Here is a 15563-nt window from a genome sequence, read left to right as displayed (position 1 = left end):
ACCCTAGGGGGTAGGAGTTAGGCCTTGCTGGGCTAATCTCATAACCTAACCAAAAAACCCACCTTTGCTTCCAGTGTAAGTTTACCTGCAGTACTGCTTGCTTTGTGCTATGCTGAACTAGTGATGATGGTTTCAGCAGCCTTGAAGCTAGAGTTACCTAGCAGTGAATACATATTAGATAGGGAGATGTGGTAGCAAGTCTGGCAAAAAGCAAATTATTAGGCAAAAGGGGATAACAACGAAAGTACAAGGGGTAAGTAGTTTCCCATAACAATGGCTTTTGGGAAAACGCAAGTGTTAAATTAATTCCTTTTACTCCATGTCCTAGTGGGCTGTTGAATAGTACAGAAAACTTTATCCTGTGAACATTCAGGGCTTTATCCTATCTGCATAATGGTGACAGCCATTTCCATTCTTTCTGAAAGCAGCCCCAGTGTTCTAGCACTAATCACATAGCTGTACAATCTCCTCCCCCTGCGTATAACTTGGCAGTGAGGGATGTGCATACAAAGCTTAACACAAAAGCCTGCCTTTTGCAGCATGTGGAGAAAAGCAACATGTAGTACTACACACACTGAAACAAGGGCTAGAATGCCGGGAGCTTGGAATTCAGTGCATTTTAAGTAGCAGCAATACACCAAAAATAAATTGCTCTAGTCTTTCTTTGGAACAGGTTCATCTACCACAACTCATTTGTCATCTGTTTACGTAGGGAGCTAATGTACTCATCCTGCATTTGAAAATAAATACTACAAGTCTATATGCTGGTGAGCAGAATGTGTTTTAAATGTGCAGATATTTAATGACAACTTATTGACATTTGTATCACAGACAGCTAGCACCATCTCCAATGTCTGTCTAGGCTCTTGTGAGGTAGCCCTCACCATGGTATCTGAGTACCTTACAAATAGATTAAAGTGACCTCAGGAATGGTCTCGTTCTGTAGAAGTGACTTTTTGTATGACAAGATTGTTTCTCTTGAGACCTCTTTCAGCAGGCAGAGATTGCTATTACTTGCTCATAGCGTTCCCCGTGACAGGTATGATCTGAGCTGCTCTGCTTAATGAGTGGTGACAAGTAGCTCCTGGGAAAGCAACTCTATGGACTGTGAGTGCAGAGGCAAATCACTGCATGCCTTCTCACCTAATTTGCATATTGCAAACATCGAGCTTTAGATGCCTTGATAGCAACTGCATTTCAAAGGGGCTTTGGTCCATGCATATCCCCTGCACACCTCACTTCATTAAACAAGCTCCTAACTGCAGACATATGATAGTTCACTCCTAACAGATAAGAGACAGATGAAATTAGATAGGGTTCATTGACAGAAACTGCATAAAACACCAAGCTGAAAGATTCAAATTCTTTATCTGCATGTTTTTATCCACATTTCTTGCTCGAGGGAGAGGAATTTAAAGTACATCACACAGCTGAACTCCTAGGGTTTTGTCAGCAGCAGGAATGGCCTGTTGTGCATTTATTTCTATACATGCCATGAATCTACTGCAGGATAAGGCACCGTGTGTGGAGTGGGCAGCTGTAGCTAACGGTGCAGGCAAATCTCCCTGTCTGCTGTAGTGCTCATTCTAAGTGCTCTTAGCTGTGCTGACTGGATGTCCCAGGCAGTTGTGGGGGCGGGGGCGATGTTTCTTATATGAAAGTAAGTTCTCACAGAATTGTTACAAATAGTTTTAAAAAAAAACTGAATGGTTGTTGCAGCCTGTCCTATGCATCTGAGAGACCTGCTGCTGCATTGACAACTAGCACAGCAGCAAGCCTGCCTGATAGGCAGTTCCTATTGACAAATGGAAAGCTCTCCCAAGGGCTGGGTGATCCCAGTTAAAATTGAAGGGCTAGGTATTGCACCATAACCTGAAGATCAGAAGGCCCTCAGAAGTGAAGGCCTGAATGCAATGCAATGCCTTGGGCTAAGAGTCCCTCCCTCAGGAAGGGATCATGCCTTTGTTCCGTTTCCTGTCAGCCATGACTCGGCGGTTATGATTAGCTCTTGCCCCTTTGTTGGCTTCCTTCTTCCTTCGGTCTTGGACTGTATCCCGGCTCTGTCCATGCCCCTTGGCGTTCCCTACAACAGCTGAGGTGTTGTCATGCTTGTACCTGAAGTATAGATAAAAATGGGAATCACCACAAGTTCTGCACAAGGCACACTGAGGATCACAAATCTAATTTCTTTCTAAGACAAAGGATCCTGAGAAAAGATCAGATGTGGAGAGAGCACACCTGGGGGGAGTCCATCTACCCAGCCATCTCCCCTGACGAGTGAGTTATGCAGCACTTCTATAGTATCTGAACATTATCCCTCAGCCATGTGATGCCAGCTCACTCTTCCTGCTTTTAGCATGCCAGCAGCCAGCCAGATGTTGCACTGAACCTTGTACTGTCCAGGCATCCCCTATGGTAGTTACTGAGGATCTGGGAAGCTCCTGTACACCAAAATCTTACTAATCTTATGCAGGTTCCTGCTCTCCCTTCCCCCATATAACTGCAGAAGTAGCATTGCTGTGCCAGCGAAGGGACTTGCCAGGCATCCCTGCCACTTGGTGTAGCTGCACTCTAGGCAGCGAAGTGGAAGCTGAGTAAGGTGTTGGAAATAGTGTCACTCCCAACAACTCTCGAAAGATGGGCTGTCAGTTCTGAAAGCCAACCTGAAGCTACGTGTACACTGCCACCTTACAACGGTGCAGCTGTGCCACTACAGCACTGCCACTGTAAGGTACATAGTGTAGATGCTCTCCTGACGACCAAACAAAAGCACTCCCAACGACAGGTGGTAGCTTCGTCATCGGGAGAGCCGCCCGTTCCCACCAACAAAGCACTGTCCCCATCGGCACTTTTTGTTGTTAAAACTTTTGTTATTCAGGTTTTGTTTGTTTTTTTCACATTCCTGAGTGACAAAAGTTTTAACGATGAAAGTGCAGTGTAGACATAGCTTAAGACCTGGAGCTTCTAGTCAACTCAAGATGCAACCTACCATTGTGGCTGGAGCCCTGAGGAGACAGGAATATTCTGACCAGGTGCAACAGCATGACAGTCACCAAGGAGGAAATCCTGGCCCACTAAAGTCGGGGAGTGTTTTGGCACTGACTTCAATGGAGCCAAGATTCACCCCTGGAGAGGGATTCCATCTTACCCTTTCCTTGCAAGGTAAGTCATCCGTCTGGCTTCAGCTCTCTCCCTCAGCACTGCTGGGTCCTGCACAAAATGGTCCTGCTGTGGGATGGAGATCAAGTCTTTAATCTCATTACCGTCTTACCAGCATTCAGCACGACTCGGGGAGCTACAGAGGCCTGACTTCTTGTGGCTCCCTGGTGTGGGGAGAATCCCCTACATCCCTCAGCTGAAGTTATTCATTACAGCCAAGTAGTTCCCCAGGATCAGTGACATGAAGCGGCTGATATCAGATGCCAAACTGATCAAAGTGAACAGCATCCAAAAATTTGAATTGCAAGTGTTTTCACTGAGATCTGAAGGATTTTTTCCCCCCATCACATCCAAATGGTCAATTTCCATTAAATCCATGACAACCATGAAAATAGTACAGCTTTAATGATCCTCCCCTCCCCCTCACACACTCTGCTGACATCATATCCTTTTTTCCAGAGATACATGCACACCCCTCGAAGGAGTAAGAGTCATGTGACAAGCCTAGGTTGGGAGGCTGTGGGCAATTGTACTTGGGGAACACTTCACTGTCCAACTTGCGGCAGTTTGCCACTCTGAAAAGCAGAGCTGCCTCAATGCTATGTGAACAGATTCGCGCTTTGGAAAAGGAAACACTTTCCACACTGTTACCGGTCAGGGCTTCAGCCAGTGGTGTATCATCACCTAGGGCGGCAAATTTATAATAGCAGCATTTTTGTAATCGCGGCATCAGTGACGCCGTGATTCTACCAATCATCGCGCGTATTGAAACCACCAATGATGGCATGACGCCATTTAGTAAACACACTCGCGAGAATCCTAAACTGCACCGGACCCCTGCTTAAACACAGGATTTTGGATCCATGCGCGGTCCCACGTTATACACAAAATCACGCTATACAGATGCGCGTTCAAGCGAGCGTCCGCTGTACTTGTATTTATAATAAAACTTGTAAATGTTCAATTCTTTTAATGATTTTTACATTCAATTCTGTTCAAACTAATTTGTAAAAAAACTAAAACAAGTTCATACGGGGCTGGGGGCGTCAAAAGCATTAATCCGCCACTGGTTTCAACAGGTGAAATATACAGGGCATACAACAGAATTTAGCATAATGCCAATTCTCATCAGCCTACAAATTAAGCTAGTAACCTTTGTTGTTTCCTTTTCAGGCTCTTCCACTTCCTCCTCCTCCTCCTCCTCTTCCTCTTGTCCTTTGGGTCTCAGGACCTGAGGGATGGTAAATGGCCTGGGAAATTGAGAGAGAAAGGTGAAAGATTCAGTACTATTTCATCTGGGCAATTCTGATACTAGAATATTTTAAGGACAATTCTGATTTACAGAAGGGCAGGTCTTTCAAGAAGTGAAATCCACAGCTTTTATAGACCTGCCTAATTTGTAAAGTAAGTGGACTGAATTAGCAAATCTAGAGAGAAAGAGAGCAGCCAATGACAAATTTGCCATGTTCCAATGACTTCCAGGAGATCTGCAATTGGTGAATATTGACTAATAGGGAAAAGTTTCTTAGTGGAACATGTATCCTTGATTTCATATTTAATACTTCACCACCTGTACATTTGGTCTAGCTATAGGACCATATATATTGGGGGTCAAGTGCTGCCCTATTGCAATGCCACAGAGGTCAATGGAGATCTCCCCCAGACCCACTCTAAGATAGGGATGCCACCTCTGATGTACAAAAAAAATCTAGACATCCAGGATGATCCTGAGCCCATAAAACTGGCCAGCTGGCCGTGTGTACTGAGCTCCCTTACAGATTTCTTGGGACAGCTACCTCAGAAAAGAGACGATCCCTGGAAAACCGGGATAGACAGCAACACTACCCCCAGGATGAATCTGGGGTTGTGTATTTGGTTTAGTTCTCCCTTTTTATATATGCATATCTTCAGTTCCCTGTGGAGTGTTCTTTTCACATCTATCAAATCCAGATTAAAAAGGGACAGTTTAAAACACTTACTATCCAGTGTCACCTTGAGGCAGGGATAGGATGGCATTTCATGCACTGGGTGAATTGCAAGGGGGAGGAGAAAGGCAGAAAAGACTTGAGACATGCAAGGGACAACAGAGCTGCACAAAAGAAAACATGCCTTTCTCTAGGAGACCACCCAGAAAGCATTTTGCAAAGAGCAATGGCATTGGATGGTTAACTCTCTCACACCTCAGTACACAGACAGTGATGGGACTGAGGGCTGTATGTAGACATATCAATTCACCTTATGTGCACACCATATTAAAATTAGGTATCTGCTCAAAACAGTCCCCACTTTAAAACTGCTGTGATTGGTCAGAGATTGTCCCATTGATTCTCAGTTGCACCCATTATGCTGGCTTTGCTGGGGAGTCTTTCACACAGGAGAAAATCCATCAGCTTTAGGGCCCCTTTGCACACCTCAAGCAGTGCAAAGGGCCTGGAGCAAGGAAGAAAAAAGCTATCCCTTTATCTCTGGCTCTAACGTAGTTCTTCTAAAGGATTCCATTTGACTTTAAATCTGTGCTTGTGTCACCAAGGAAATTAAAACTTAGAACCAAAAGTACAACAGCCTTTGTTTTATATCAGACGCCCAGGCCTGATCTTCAGAAGTGCTGAGCGCCCTCAGATCTCCCAGAAAAGCCAGTGGGAAGGATGAGTGCTCACCAGTTCTGAAGATCAAGCCCCAATGTGTTACAGGTGAACTGTAAGAAAGTTTTTATTCAGGTCTCTAGAACTCTTTAGGAAGATTCCAAAAGAAGAAAAAAGTAGAGAAGAGAAATATTTTGTTTTAAATGGGGTTATCACTGCCTGTTAACGTGGTACGATTCCTGCTTCCTGAAAATGCTGTTAGGGCTGGAAAATTACTCTGTAAATCACAAGAGAAATGTTAAGCTTATAGCTTCCAAAATATGGAGAAAGAGAGAAAGAGTGGGTATGCATACTTGATAGTCTGTAAAATCTCATTCTTTTTCCTAACATACCTCTAGCCGTGCTCTTAGAATTAATGTTTTGCAGTTGCAACTCTCAGCTAACCCTCACACCCCTGGGAGCCAACTTAGCATTAGCTCTATTTTGCAGATGGCAAGACTGTGGCAGGGAGAGGTGATGGTGACATGCCGAGGCAGCGGAGTGGAACCCAGAACTCTGTTGCATGCTCTAGTCACTAGATCACAGAAGAGTCTGTGCCCAGGATGCAGGGAGAGACTTGCCAAACAAGCAAGAACAGAGGTCAGCTTTTTCTTACTGTTTGCCCAGTGGCTTTTCTGCATTGGGATGGGGGAAGAAACAAGCATAAGAGGCCAATTCCCACCCTCTGTCCCCAATGACCAGCGTTCCCCTCTGTGTGCAGAGTGAAGTGCTGCCTTGGTACAAGCTTAACCTCTCTGAGCAAAGCCTCCTGCTTGGGTTTTAAAACTGAGCTCAGGCAGCATTTGGTTCCACACATGGAGAAAGGAAAGGAGGTACAGGAGGAAGGGGGAGCATGACGACTCCCTGTTCGCATGGCTGGGAGAAGCTCCCTGGCCAGCAGGGGAAAGGGGAGACCCAGAAACCCCTCCTCCAGGCTGGGAGCAGAAAGAGCAGAGAGGTGTCTCCAAGCCCCTCTGTCTGGGATACAGCAGAAGCATGGGCAGTGGAGATCTGTGTGCAGGACGAGCATTTTCACCTGGGCTCTGTGCTAGCTTGCAGACACTTGGCTTACAGGACACACCAACCATCCTCCTCCTGCTGGCCAAAGATGCTGTACCCACCTCCTACTGATCAGCTCATCGTCTGAGTCAGCATCGTTCGCCCCCACCTGGTTGCCGTCATAGGTGTCGTCATATTCATCCTCATAGTCAACCCTATAGAACTGGGCTTCCCCCTCCTGCTCAGGGACCTCCTCTACAATCACGCTGTACTGGCTGTAGCGTTCCTTCTGCTCAGCTATCAGGCGCTTGTCATTCAGTAAACTCTGTGTCGTATCCTTGTCCTTTCTGCACATCAGTGGAGGGGATAGAAAGAAATAAAGGCAGTTTAGAGTTGCTCTTTACAGCTGGATTTTTTAAATAAATGGAAATTTAAGCACCATCTGGTGACTACATTTTATTCACCCTGCTCTAGCACCTTTCATCTCAAAGAAGCTCACAAACATAAGCCTCACTGCCTCCCCTCCTGAGGTAAGTAATGGAGATGCAAAAGGATCATTTGACCCAGTAATGAAAACAGCCACTTCTGGTTTGGAACACAACAGCTGTTTAACAGCACCCAGCAAGATTGTGCAACAGGTCAGAACAGGAATGGAGACGGCCACCTCCGGTGGGAAACTGCCGAGGAGATTTTAAGAATGGCCAAATGCAATTACTCAACCAGGACCAAACTCTCCCCAAAAGTACCATAGACCGTGAATAATGACAAGTGGTCAGGGCCTGGAACTTGTCTCAGCTGAGGGGCAGCATGTCCAGGTGCACAGTGCCCTTTAACACCAGGCTGCAGCTGTACTGGTTCATGGGGGTTAAGTATCTGTATTGCAGTACTAGCACCTAAAGGCACAAATCAGGGCTCAGTGCTTCATTGTACTAGGTGCTGTACACCTCCCCCCAAGTCAAAGAGCTTCCAACCTACGCGGAGGACGAGAGAACGCAGCTGAACACACACAGACAGATGAGAAGAGCACAAGGTAACAGTGAGATGATTATGAGTATTGCACTACACAGGGGCTAGAAAAGCAGGATTCAGAAGGGAAAAGACAGCAGAACATAACACCAAGCAGGGAGATCTGCCCCAGCCAGGAAATCAGAGCCCCATAATAACACCACTTTGCATTCCTGTTGCACTTTATCTATACATCTCAAATCACTTAAACACCCATCAATTAAGCCTCATCCAACCCCTGTGAGGCAAGTAATATTAGACCCATATTATAGATAAGGAAATCAAGACACAGGGGATACAGCCAATATTCAGATACGGCCACTGATTTAGCATTCCTCAGTTGCACAGAGACCTGATACCTCACGCTGGATTTTCAGACATGCTGAGCACCCATTGGTCCTGTACAGTGATCAAGACCTTGTGATGCTGAGGTTGTAAACCACGTATGAGAACTTACTGCAGGCTTATGGGGAAATCCCTTTCTGAGTCTACTTGGGACAACCTGCAGCTCCCAAAGCCTGAGGAGGAATTCACACCTGAATCCAGAAATCATTCAGAATCTGCATAATCTCTTCATATTACTAGTGGAGGAACCCGTCAGATGAACAGGTATATCAAGAATTGCCAGGTTCCTGTGACATTCTTGCAAATATAGGGAAAACCATCCTCCGCCCTGACCATTAATTCCATTCCTATTCAGAATGGAACCTAGACTTTAGTAAGGCATTTGATACGGTCTCGCATGATATTCTTATAGATAAACTAGGAAAGTACAATTTAGATGGGGCTACTATAAGGTGGGTGCATAACTGGCTGGATAACCGTACTCAGAGAGTAGTTATTAATGGCTCCCAATCCTGCTGGAAAGGTATAACAAGTGGGGTTCCGCAGGGGTCTGTTTTGGGACCGGCTCTCTTCAATATCTTCATCAACGATTTAGATGTTGGCATAGAAAGTACGCTTATTAAGTTTGCGGACGATACCAAACTGGGAGGGATTGCAACCGCTCTGGAGGACAGGGTCAAAATTCAAAATGATCTGGACAAATTGGAGAAATGGTCTGAGGTAAATAGGATGAAGTTCAATAAAGATAAATGCAAAGTGCTCCACTTAGGAAGGAACAATCAGTTTCACACATACAGAATGGGAAGAGACTGTCTAGGAAGGAGTATGGCAGAAAGAGATCTTGGGGTCATAGTAGACCACAAGCTTAATATGAGTCAACAGTGTGATACTGTTGCAAAAAAAGCAAACGTGATTCTGGGATGCATTAACAGGTGTGTTGTAAACAAGACACAATAAGTCATTCTTCCGCTTTACCCTGCGCTGGTTAGGCCTCAACTGGAGTATTGTGTCCAGTTCTGGGCACCGCATTTCAAGAAAGATGTGGAAAAATTGGAGAGGGTCCAGAGAAGAGCAACGAGAATGATTAAAGGTCTTGAGAACATGACCTATGAAGGAAGGCTGAAGGAATTGGGTTTGTTTAGTTTGGAAAAGAGAAGACTGAGAGGGGACATGATAGCAGTTTTCAGGTATCTAAAAGGGTGTCATCAGGAGGAGGGAGAAAACTTGTTCACCTTAGCCTCCAATGATAGAACAAGAAGCAATGGGCTTAAACTGCAGCAAGGGAGATTTAGGTTGGACATTAGGAAAAAGTTCCTAACTGTCAGGGTAGTTAAACCCTGGAATAAATTGCCTAGGGAAGTTGTGGAATCTCCATCTCTGGAGATATTTAAGAGTAGGTTAGATAAATGTCTATTAGGGATGGTCTAGACAGTATTTGGTCCTGCCAGGAAGGCAGGGGACTGGACTTGATGACCTCTCGAGGTCCCTTCCAGTCCTAGAGTCTATGAGAATCCCCACATTAGATCATGTCTGCTTCCCCTTACTCCACGAATCACTGCTTCTGTTGCGTCTACCACTGTTTCTGTTGCTGTGCTTAAAGTTAATTGCAATCAATTCTAAATGACTCTGCAAATGTTTTGCTTTACTCACGTGTGCTGCCCAGGCTGGCCTAAGAGCTCCTGCTGGCATTCAGCAATGAGGCTGACTAAGCATTTGATAATTGTTTCCTGTTGAGACGACACGAGGGCTTTGCAACAAAGCCTTATGTACTTCAGTGCAGCTGTGCCTGCACTAGGCAGACTATACTAGCATAGCTATGTCAGCATCTCTATACTGGCATGACACCATAGCGTAGATGCAATGTACACCAACAGAAGGGGGTTTTCCCTCAGTGCAGGAATGCCACCTCCCCGAACCAAGTTTGCTACATCAACATATCTATTCTTCCAGCAACAGAGCTTTGTTTACCCTGGGGGTTAGACTGGCATAGCGGTATCGGGCAGGGGGTGTTTTTTTCATACCCCTGACCAAGATAGCTATGTTGACCTAACTTTTAAATGTAGACCATGCCTAACATAGGTCAACTTACAACCACTTCAGTAATTACTGTGGTGGTTTATGTCCACACTGCCCCCCTTCTGTTGTGCACATCCTCACCAGGAGTGCTTCCATCGACTTAAGAAGGGCAGTGTGTGGGGCTGAGAGCCTGGGCTCTCAACTCCACAAGCAGCTGCCTGCTGGGACCCCAGCTGTCCCCCTGGGCTCACAGGTCTCCACTCCCCACTGGGACCCTAGCTGCCTCTCAGGCTCTCGACTCCCTGCTCCTTACCAGGAACCTGGCTGCCGCCCCCCACCCCCAGGCTCTCAGCTCCCTGCCGGGAGCCCAGCTGCGCCTCCCCCCGCCAGGCTCTCAGTTCCTCGCTGGGAGTAAGGTAGCCTCATGAGCTCCGTGCCTGGAGCCAAGACGGCTGCCAGTTTCCCAGCAGGGAACGAAGAGCAGGGAGCTGGGCGGGCACAGCCCGTCCGGGAGCAGGGAGCCAGGAGCCCAGGGGGAAGCCTGGCGTGACCTGGAAGCCCGCATCCACCCTGGGGTGACAACCTGAGCTGCTAGCACCTTTCTTGTCAACAGCAACAGTCAATACAAGTAAGACACTGCAACACCCTAACTACACCGACATAAGCCTCTCATGGCAGTGGAGTTCTTATATCGGTGCAGTAGGGCACTTGCATCCGCACGAGCAAGGCTGCAGTGTAGACACTGACATAATTGTGTTGACATAAGCTGCCTTATGTTGACCTAACACTGTGGTGTAAACCAGACCTTAGACACTGATTCTAGAAAGACCTTGGGATTGTTCTTCTATCCCACAGAGTTCAAGAACATAACTGAGATAACATACTTGGACTCCAGGGGACAGGGTCAGCTAGTTATTACAGCTGGACCGGGGAAGAGCTGTGATCACTACAACTGATTGGCTAAGAATTGTGCACATCCTATTATATTTGTTACCCCGCCCCACCCTGCTTGGTTGTCTCATCCACCTGTTATGTCTGGTCTTCTACATCAACAGTTCGTGCCCCTAAATGTTTAAATGTATTATACATTTGTCCAGCAACTAGTACAGGGGTGGGCAAACTATGGCCCGCGAGCCATTTTAAGCCAGCCTGTGAGCCACATCACGCAGCTCGGCCCTGCTACAGCCGGGGCGCTGGATCGGGGCCGTACCATGCGGCTCGGCCCTGCTTCGGCCGGGGCGCTGGGTTGGGGTCGCACCACATGGCTCCCGAAGCAGCAGCATGGCCCCAGTCCAGCTCCTATGCGCTCCAATGGGAGCTACAGAGGCGGTGCCTGCAGATGGGGCAGCGTGCAGAGCCACCTGGCCGTACCTCCGCAAAGGAGCCAGAGAAGGAATATGCCACTGCTTCTGGGAGCCACTTGAGGTAAGTGCTGCTTGGAGCCTGCACCCCTGAGCTTCTCCCCACGCCCTAACCCCCTACCCCAGCCAAGATACCCCTCCCGTTTTCCAAACCCCTCAATCTCAGCCCGACGCACCCTCCTGCACCCCAAACCTCTCATCCCCAGCCCTACCCCAGAGCCCACACCTCCAGCAGGAACCTGCACCCTTTCCCGCACCTCTGCCCCAGCCCTGATCCCCCTCCCACCCTCCGAACCCCTCAGTCACAGCCCAGAGCACCTTCCAACACCCCAAACTCCTCATCCCCAGCCCCACCCCAGAGCCTGCACCCCCTCCCACACTCCAACCCCAATTTTGTGAGCATTCATGGCCCACCATACAATTTCTATTCCCCGATGTGGCCCTTGGCCCATAAGTTTTCCCGCCCTGAACTAGTACAATGGGGCCCAGCCCAGGTTATGGTCTTCAGCAGCAGCAGCAGAACTCTAATAAGATAAAGAGCAAGCACTACAATTACATCACTCTGGTTTTAAGGAGGGAGGCAAAAAGAGTAGAGATCATTGAGACCCAAATCAGGTCTTAGATGAGGCTGGAGAAAACCCTATTGTCCAGAAGCCTGGGCAAGTATCATGTTTTCTGCCTGCTAGCCAAGGACAACAGGGGAGACACAAGCTGTCTCAGCGCTGCCCAGAGGATTCAGGGGGCCTGGGGCAAAGCAATTTCGGGGGCCCCTTCCATTAAAAAAAGTTGCAATACTATAGAATACTGCAAGGCCCGGGGCCTGGAGCAAATTGCCTCACTTGCTCCCCCCTCTGGGTGGCTCTGGGCTGTCTTCACCACAAAATAGCTGTTTCGATGTAAAACCATACCTATCTCGATGTAAATTCCTAGTGAAAACAAGGCGTTGTAGTTTTTACCTTGATGTACCAAGTCAAGGTCAACCCTAGGTGGAGGGTATATGGGTGATCCCAACTAGCTACCAAAGGCTACCTTCACTTGGATTTTCCATCAAAAGGGCTATAACTAAGGCTACGTTTTAGTCATGGGTATTTTTAGTAAAAGTCAAGCACAGGTCACAGGCAGTAAACAAAAATTCATGGCCCGTGACCTGTCCATGACTTTTACTAAAAACACCAGTGAAAAAAACTTGGGGGAGGGGGCTGCCCAGGGGAAGGCGGTCCAGCTTTTTGGGGGTGAGAAGTGAGTGGCAGCGTGTGGCCCGGGACCTCGGCTGGTGCTCGGGGGAAGGGGTTGGCGGGGCCAGGAGACTCCCTACCTGGCTCTGTGCCTCTCCTCCCAAGTAGCAGCAGAGTTTGGGTGTGGGAGAGGGCAGGGGGTTGGGGAACCACATCCAATGGGAGCTGTGAAGCCATTGCTCTGGGCGGAGGCAGCACACAGAGCTACCTGGCCACGCCTCTACCTACCAGCTGAGTGAGGCCGATATCGCTGCTTCTGGGGAGCCCTCCACGTAAGCCGCCGCCCAGCACCTGCCTCACCCTGTCCCGTGCCCCAACCCCCTGCCCCTCCCACACCCAAACTTAGCTGCAGGGATGAGGTTGGGGGCACAGGGGCCTGAGACTGCCCCAGCAGCAGCCAGTGCACCTGGCACAGGAGCTGCCTAAGCTGACCCTGAGCCAGGCACACCAACTGCTGCAGAAGTCACAGAATCTGTGACAAACTCGCAGCCTTAGCTATAACTGATCTAAACAATACACCTATTTTGCAGTGAAGACATAGTCAGGAGGGCAGAGTGACAGACACGGCAACATGGGGAACTAAAGGAGCAGCAGAGCACAAGAGCTCTGACCTGTCTCAGAAAGGTGGAGGGTGAAGGGGCTGAGATGAGCAACAGACATGTGCTGACAGACAGATGAGAAAAGAATGGGTCTAGCTCAGTGGTCTCTAAACTTTTTACACCTAAGATCACTCTTTGAATTTAAGGGCAACCCAGGATCTACCCCACCTCTTCCCCAAAGTCATGCCACACTCACTCCATCCCGCCTCTCTCCGTCACTCGCTCTCCCCCACCCTCACTCACTTGCACCACGCTGGGGTAGGGGTTTGGGAGCGGGGACAGGCTCTGGGCTGGGGCTGAAGGGTTTGCAGTGTGGGAGGTGGTTCTGGTCTGAGCCTGGGGCAGGAAGTTGGGGTGCACGAGGGGGTGAGGGTTGCAAGCTCTGGGAGGGAGTTTGGGTACAGGAGGGGACTCCGGGCTGGGGCAGAGCGTTGGGGTGAAGGAGGGGGTGCAGGAGGGGACTCCTGGCTGGGGCAGAGTGTTGGAGTGCAAGAGGGAGTACAGTGTGCTGGTTCTGGGAGGGGGGTCAGGGCTGGGGCTTCCCCTCTCTACAAGCACTGCCCCCGCAGCTCCCATTGTCCACAGCTCCCCATTCCCAGCCAATGGGAGCTGCGGGACAGTGCTTGCAGGCAGGAGCAGTGTGCAGAGAGACCCCTTGCCCTCCCCACCCCCAGGGCTGCACTGCTGCTGTCACTTCCACGAGTGGTGTGGGGCTGGGGTAGGCAGGGACCCTGCCTTAGTGGCAGCCCCACTGCACCACCGGGCTGGGGAGGCAGGAGTCTCCCTCCGCACGCTGCTCCTGCCTGCAGGCACTGCCCCCGCAGCTCCCATTGGCCAGGAACAGGGAGCTGTGGCCAATGGGAGCTGCAGGGGCAGTGCATGTACAGAGGGGAAGTGTGCGGAGCCATGTGCCCCTCCCGCCCAGGGGCTGCAGGGGTGTGCTGGCCCTTCCAGGAGTGGCGTGGGGCTGGGGTAGGCAGGGACCCTGCCTTAGCGTCAGACCTGCTGCACCACCAGAGATCGCAATCATCTGGTTGGTGACCACTGGCCTAGCTGATATCAGCCAGCAGGGAATGGTTTGGGAGGAGACATAGAGCAATGCTTGGTCTCACATGCACGTGATGTCTGCTGGTGCTTTGATCGAATGGGGAAGGAGAGATGGGGGATAACCTGGGGCAAGGTCCATGCTAAGAAGTTAGGTCAACCCAGCTACATCGCTCAGGGGTGCAGTTAAGACGACCTAGCCCCTGGTGTAGCTACCGCCTCTCAGGCAGGTGAATTAACTATTGTGATACGAAAACCCCTCCTGACTCTGTAGTGAACATCTACACTTAAATCGCTACAGCAGTGCTGCTGTAACAGTTCTAGTGCAGACATAACTGGAGGCTGGGGATTTTCCAGCTGTAGTTAGACAGTTCAAAGGTAGGTATTTTGGCCAGCAAGGCAAACAACAATTTTGTTTGACAGCCTGTGATGCGGACAGATCAGGTGCCAACTCAGGCCAAGGTCCCAATGCTTCAGTACTGACAAATACACAGCTGGAATCACTTAGAACGTCTGTAACCCAGATTGTAGGTGATATTTGAGCATTTGCGCTATAAGCCTTGATAACTGTGTAAGTCACCAGACAGGAAAGATGCAGTTGTAGTCACATTGGTCCCAGGATATCAGAGAGACAAGACGGGTGAGAAGTTGGTTCAATATAAGGTATTTCATCACCCACCTCTTCTCAGACAGACGAGAGCTATTGATCAGTGTGAAAGGCTGGTCTCCATCAGAAGGTGAGCTGTCCTGCCCATTGACACCAGGCAGATCAGAGTGGAACATTCGAAGAGAACCAACAACTTTGTTGTTTACTCTCCACCCCTCCCACCTCAGGAAGGTGAGTCTTGCAAGTGAATTCCTCCCATCAGCTGAGTTCATCGCTGGAAGCAGCAGCTCAAAGCGGATGGGGGAAGGGAATAACACCCCCTAACTTCTGCTGCTGAGACTTGAGGAGGTGGCTGGGGGCAGGCAAAGATACTAGACATCAGCAAAAGATGCCCAATGCTCAGCCTGGGTTAGCCCTAAAGGACATAGAGATCTTGCTGATTATAGAAGCTTCTACAACTTTTTGAAACTTACGACTGGAACTAATTTGTGTGTACCTATGTTTACCGGCTTTAACCTTTTAAATAACTGATATTTCCCTTTCCTAAATCTGTATATATATTATAGATCTCA

General features: G+C 48.8%; 1 protein-coding gene across 4 annotated transcripts in view; it reads right to left on the bottom strand.

The window, feature by feature from the left end:
- Window positions 1–1349: 1349 nt before the first annotated feature.
- ASCC2 (activating signal cointegrator 1 complex subunit 2) overlaps window positions 1350–15563 on the bottom strand; it is a 40839-nt gene continuing 26625 nt past the window's right edge. For 3 of the 4 annotated variants that reach the window (XM_050923744.1, XM_050923745.1, XM_050923742.1), the window contains exons 16-19: window positions 6902–7126; window positions 4313–4409; window positions 3149–3228; window positions 1350–2115 (exon numbers count right to left, since the gene is read on the bottom strand). In XM_050923744.1, the coding sequence (XP_050779701.1) occupies window positions 1944–2115; window positions 3149–3228; window positions 4313–4409; window positions 6902–7126 (574 nt within the window). In that variant the 3' untranslated portion in view covers window positions 1350–1943. The remainder of the gene's footprint in view (window positions 2116–3148; window positions 3229–4312; window positions 4410–6901; window positions 7127–15563) is intronic. The other variant, XM_050923743.1, reaches the window with a different exon arrangement.

Source organism: Gopherus flavomarginatus, chromosome 15 (assembly GCF_025201925.1).
Source record: "Gopherus flavomarginatus isolate rGopFla2 chromosome 15, rGopFla2.mat.asm, whole genome shotgun sequence".
Lineage (NCBI taxonomy): Eukaryota > Metazoa > Chordata > Testudines > Testudinidae > Gopherus > Gopherus flavomarginatus.
The sequence above is the reverse complement of the archived record's forward strand: the minus strand, read 5'-3'. Positions and strand labels throughout refer to the sequence as shown.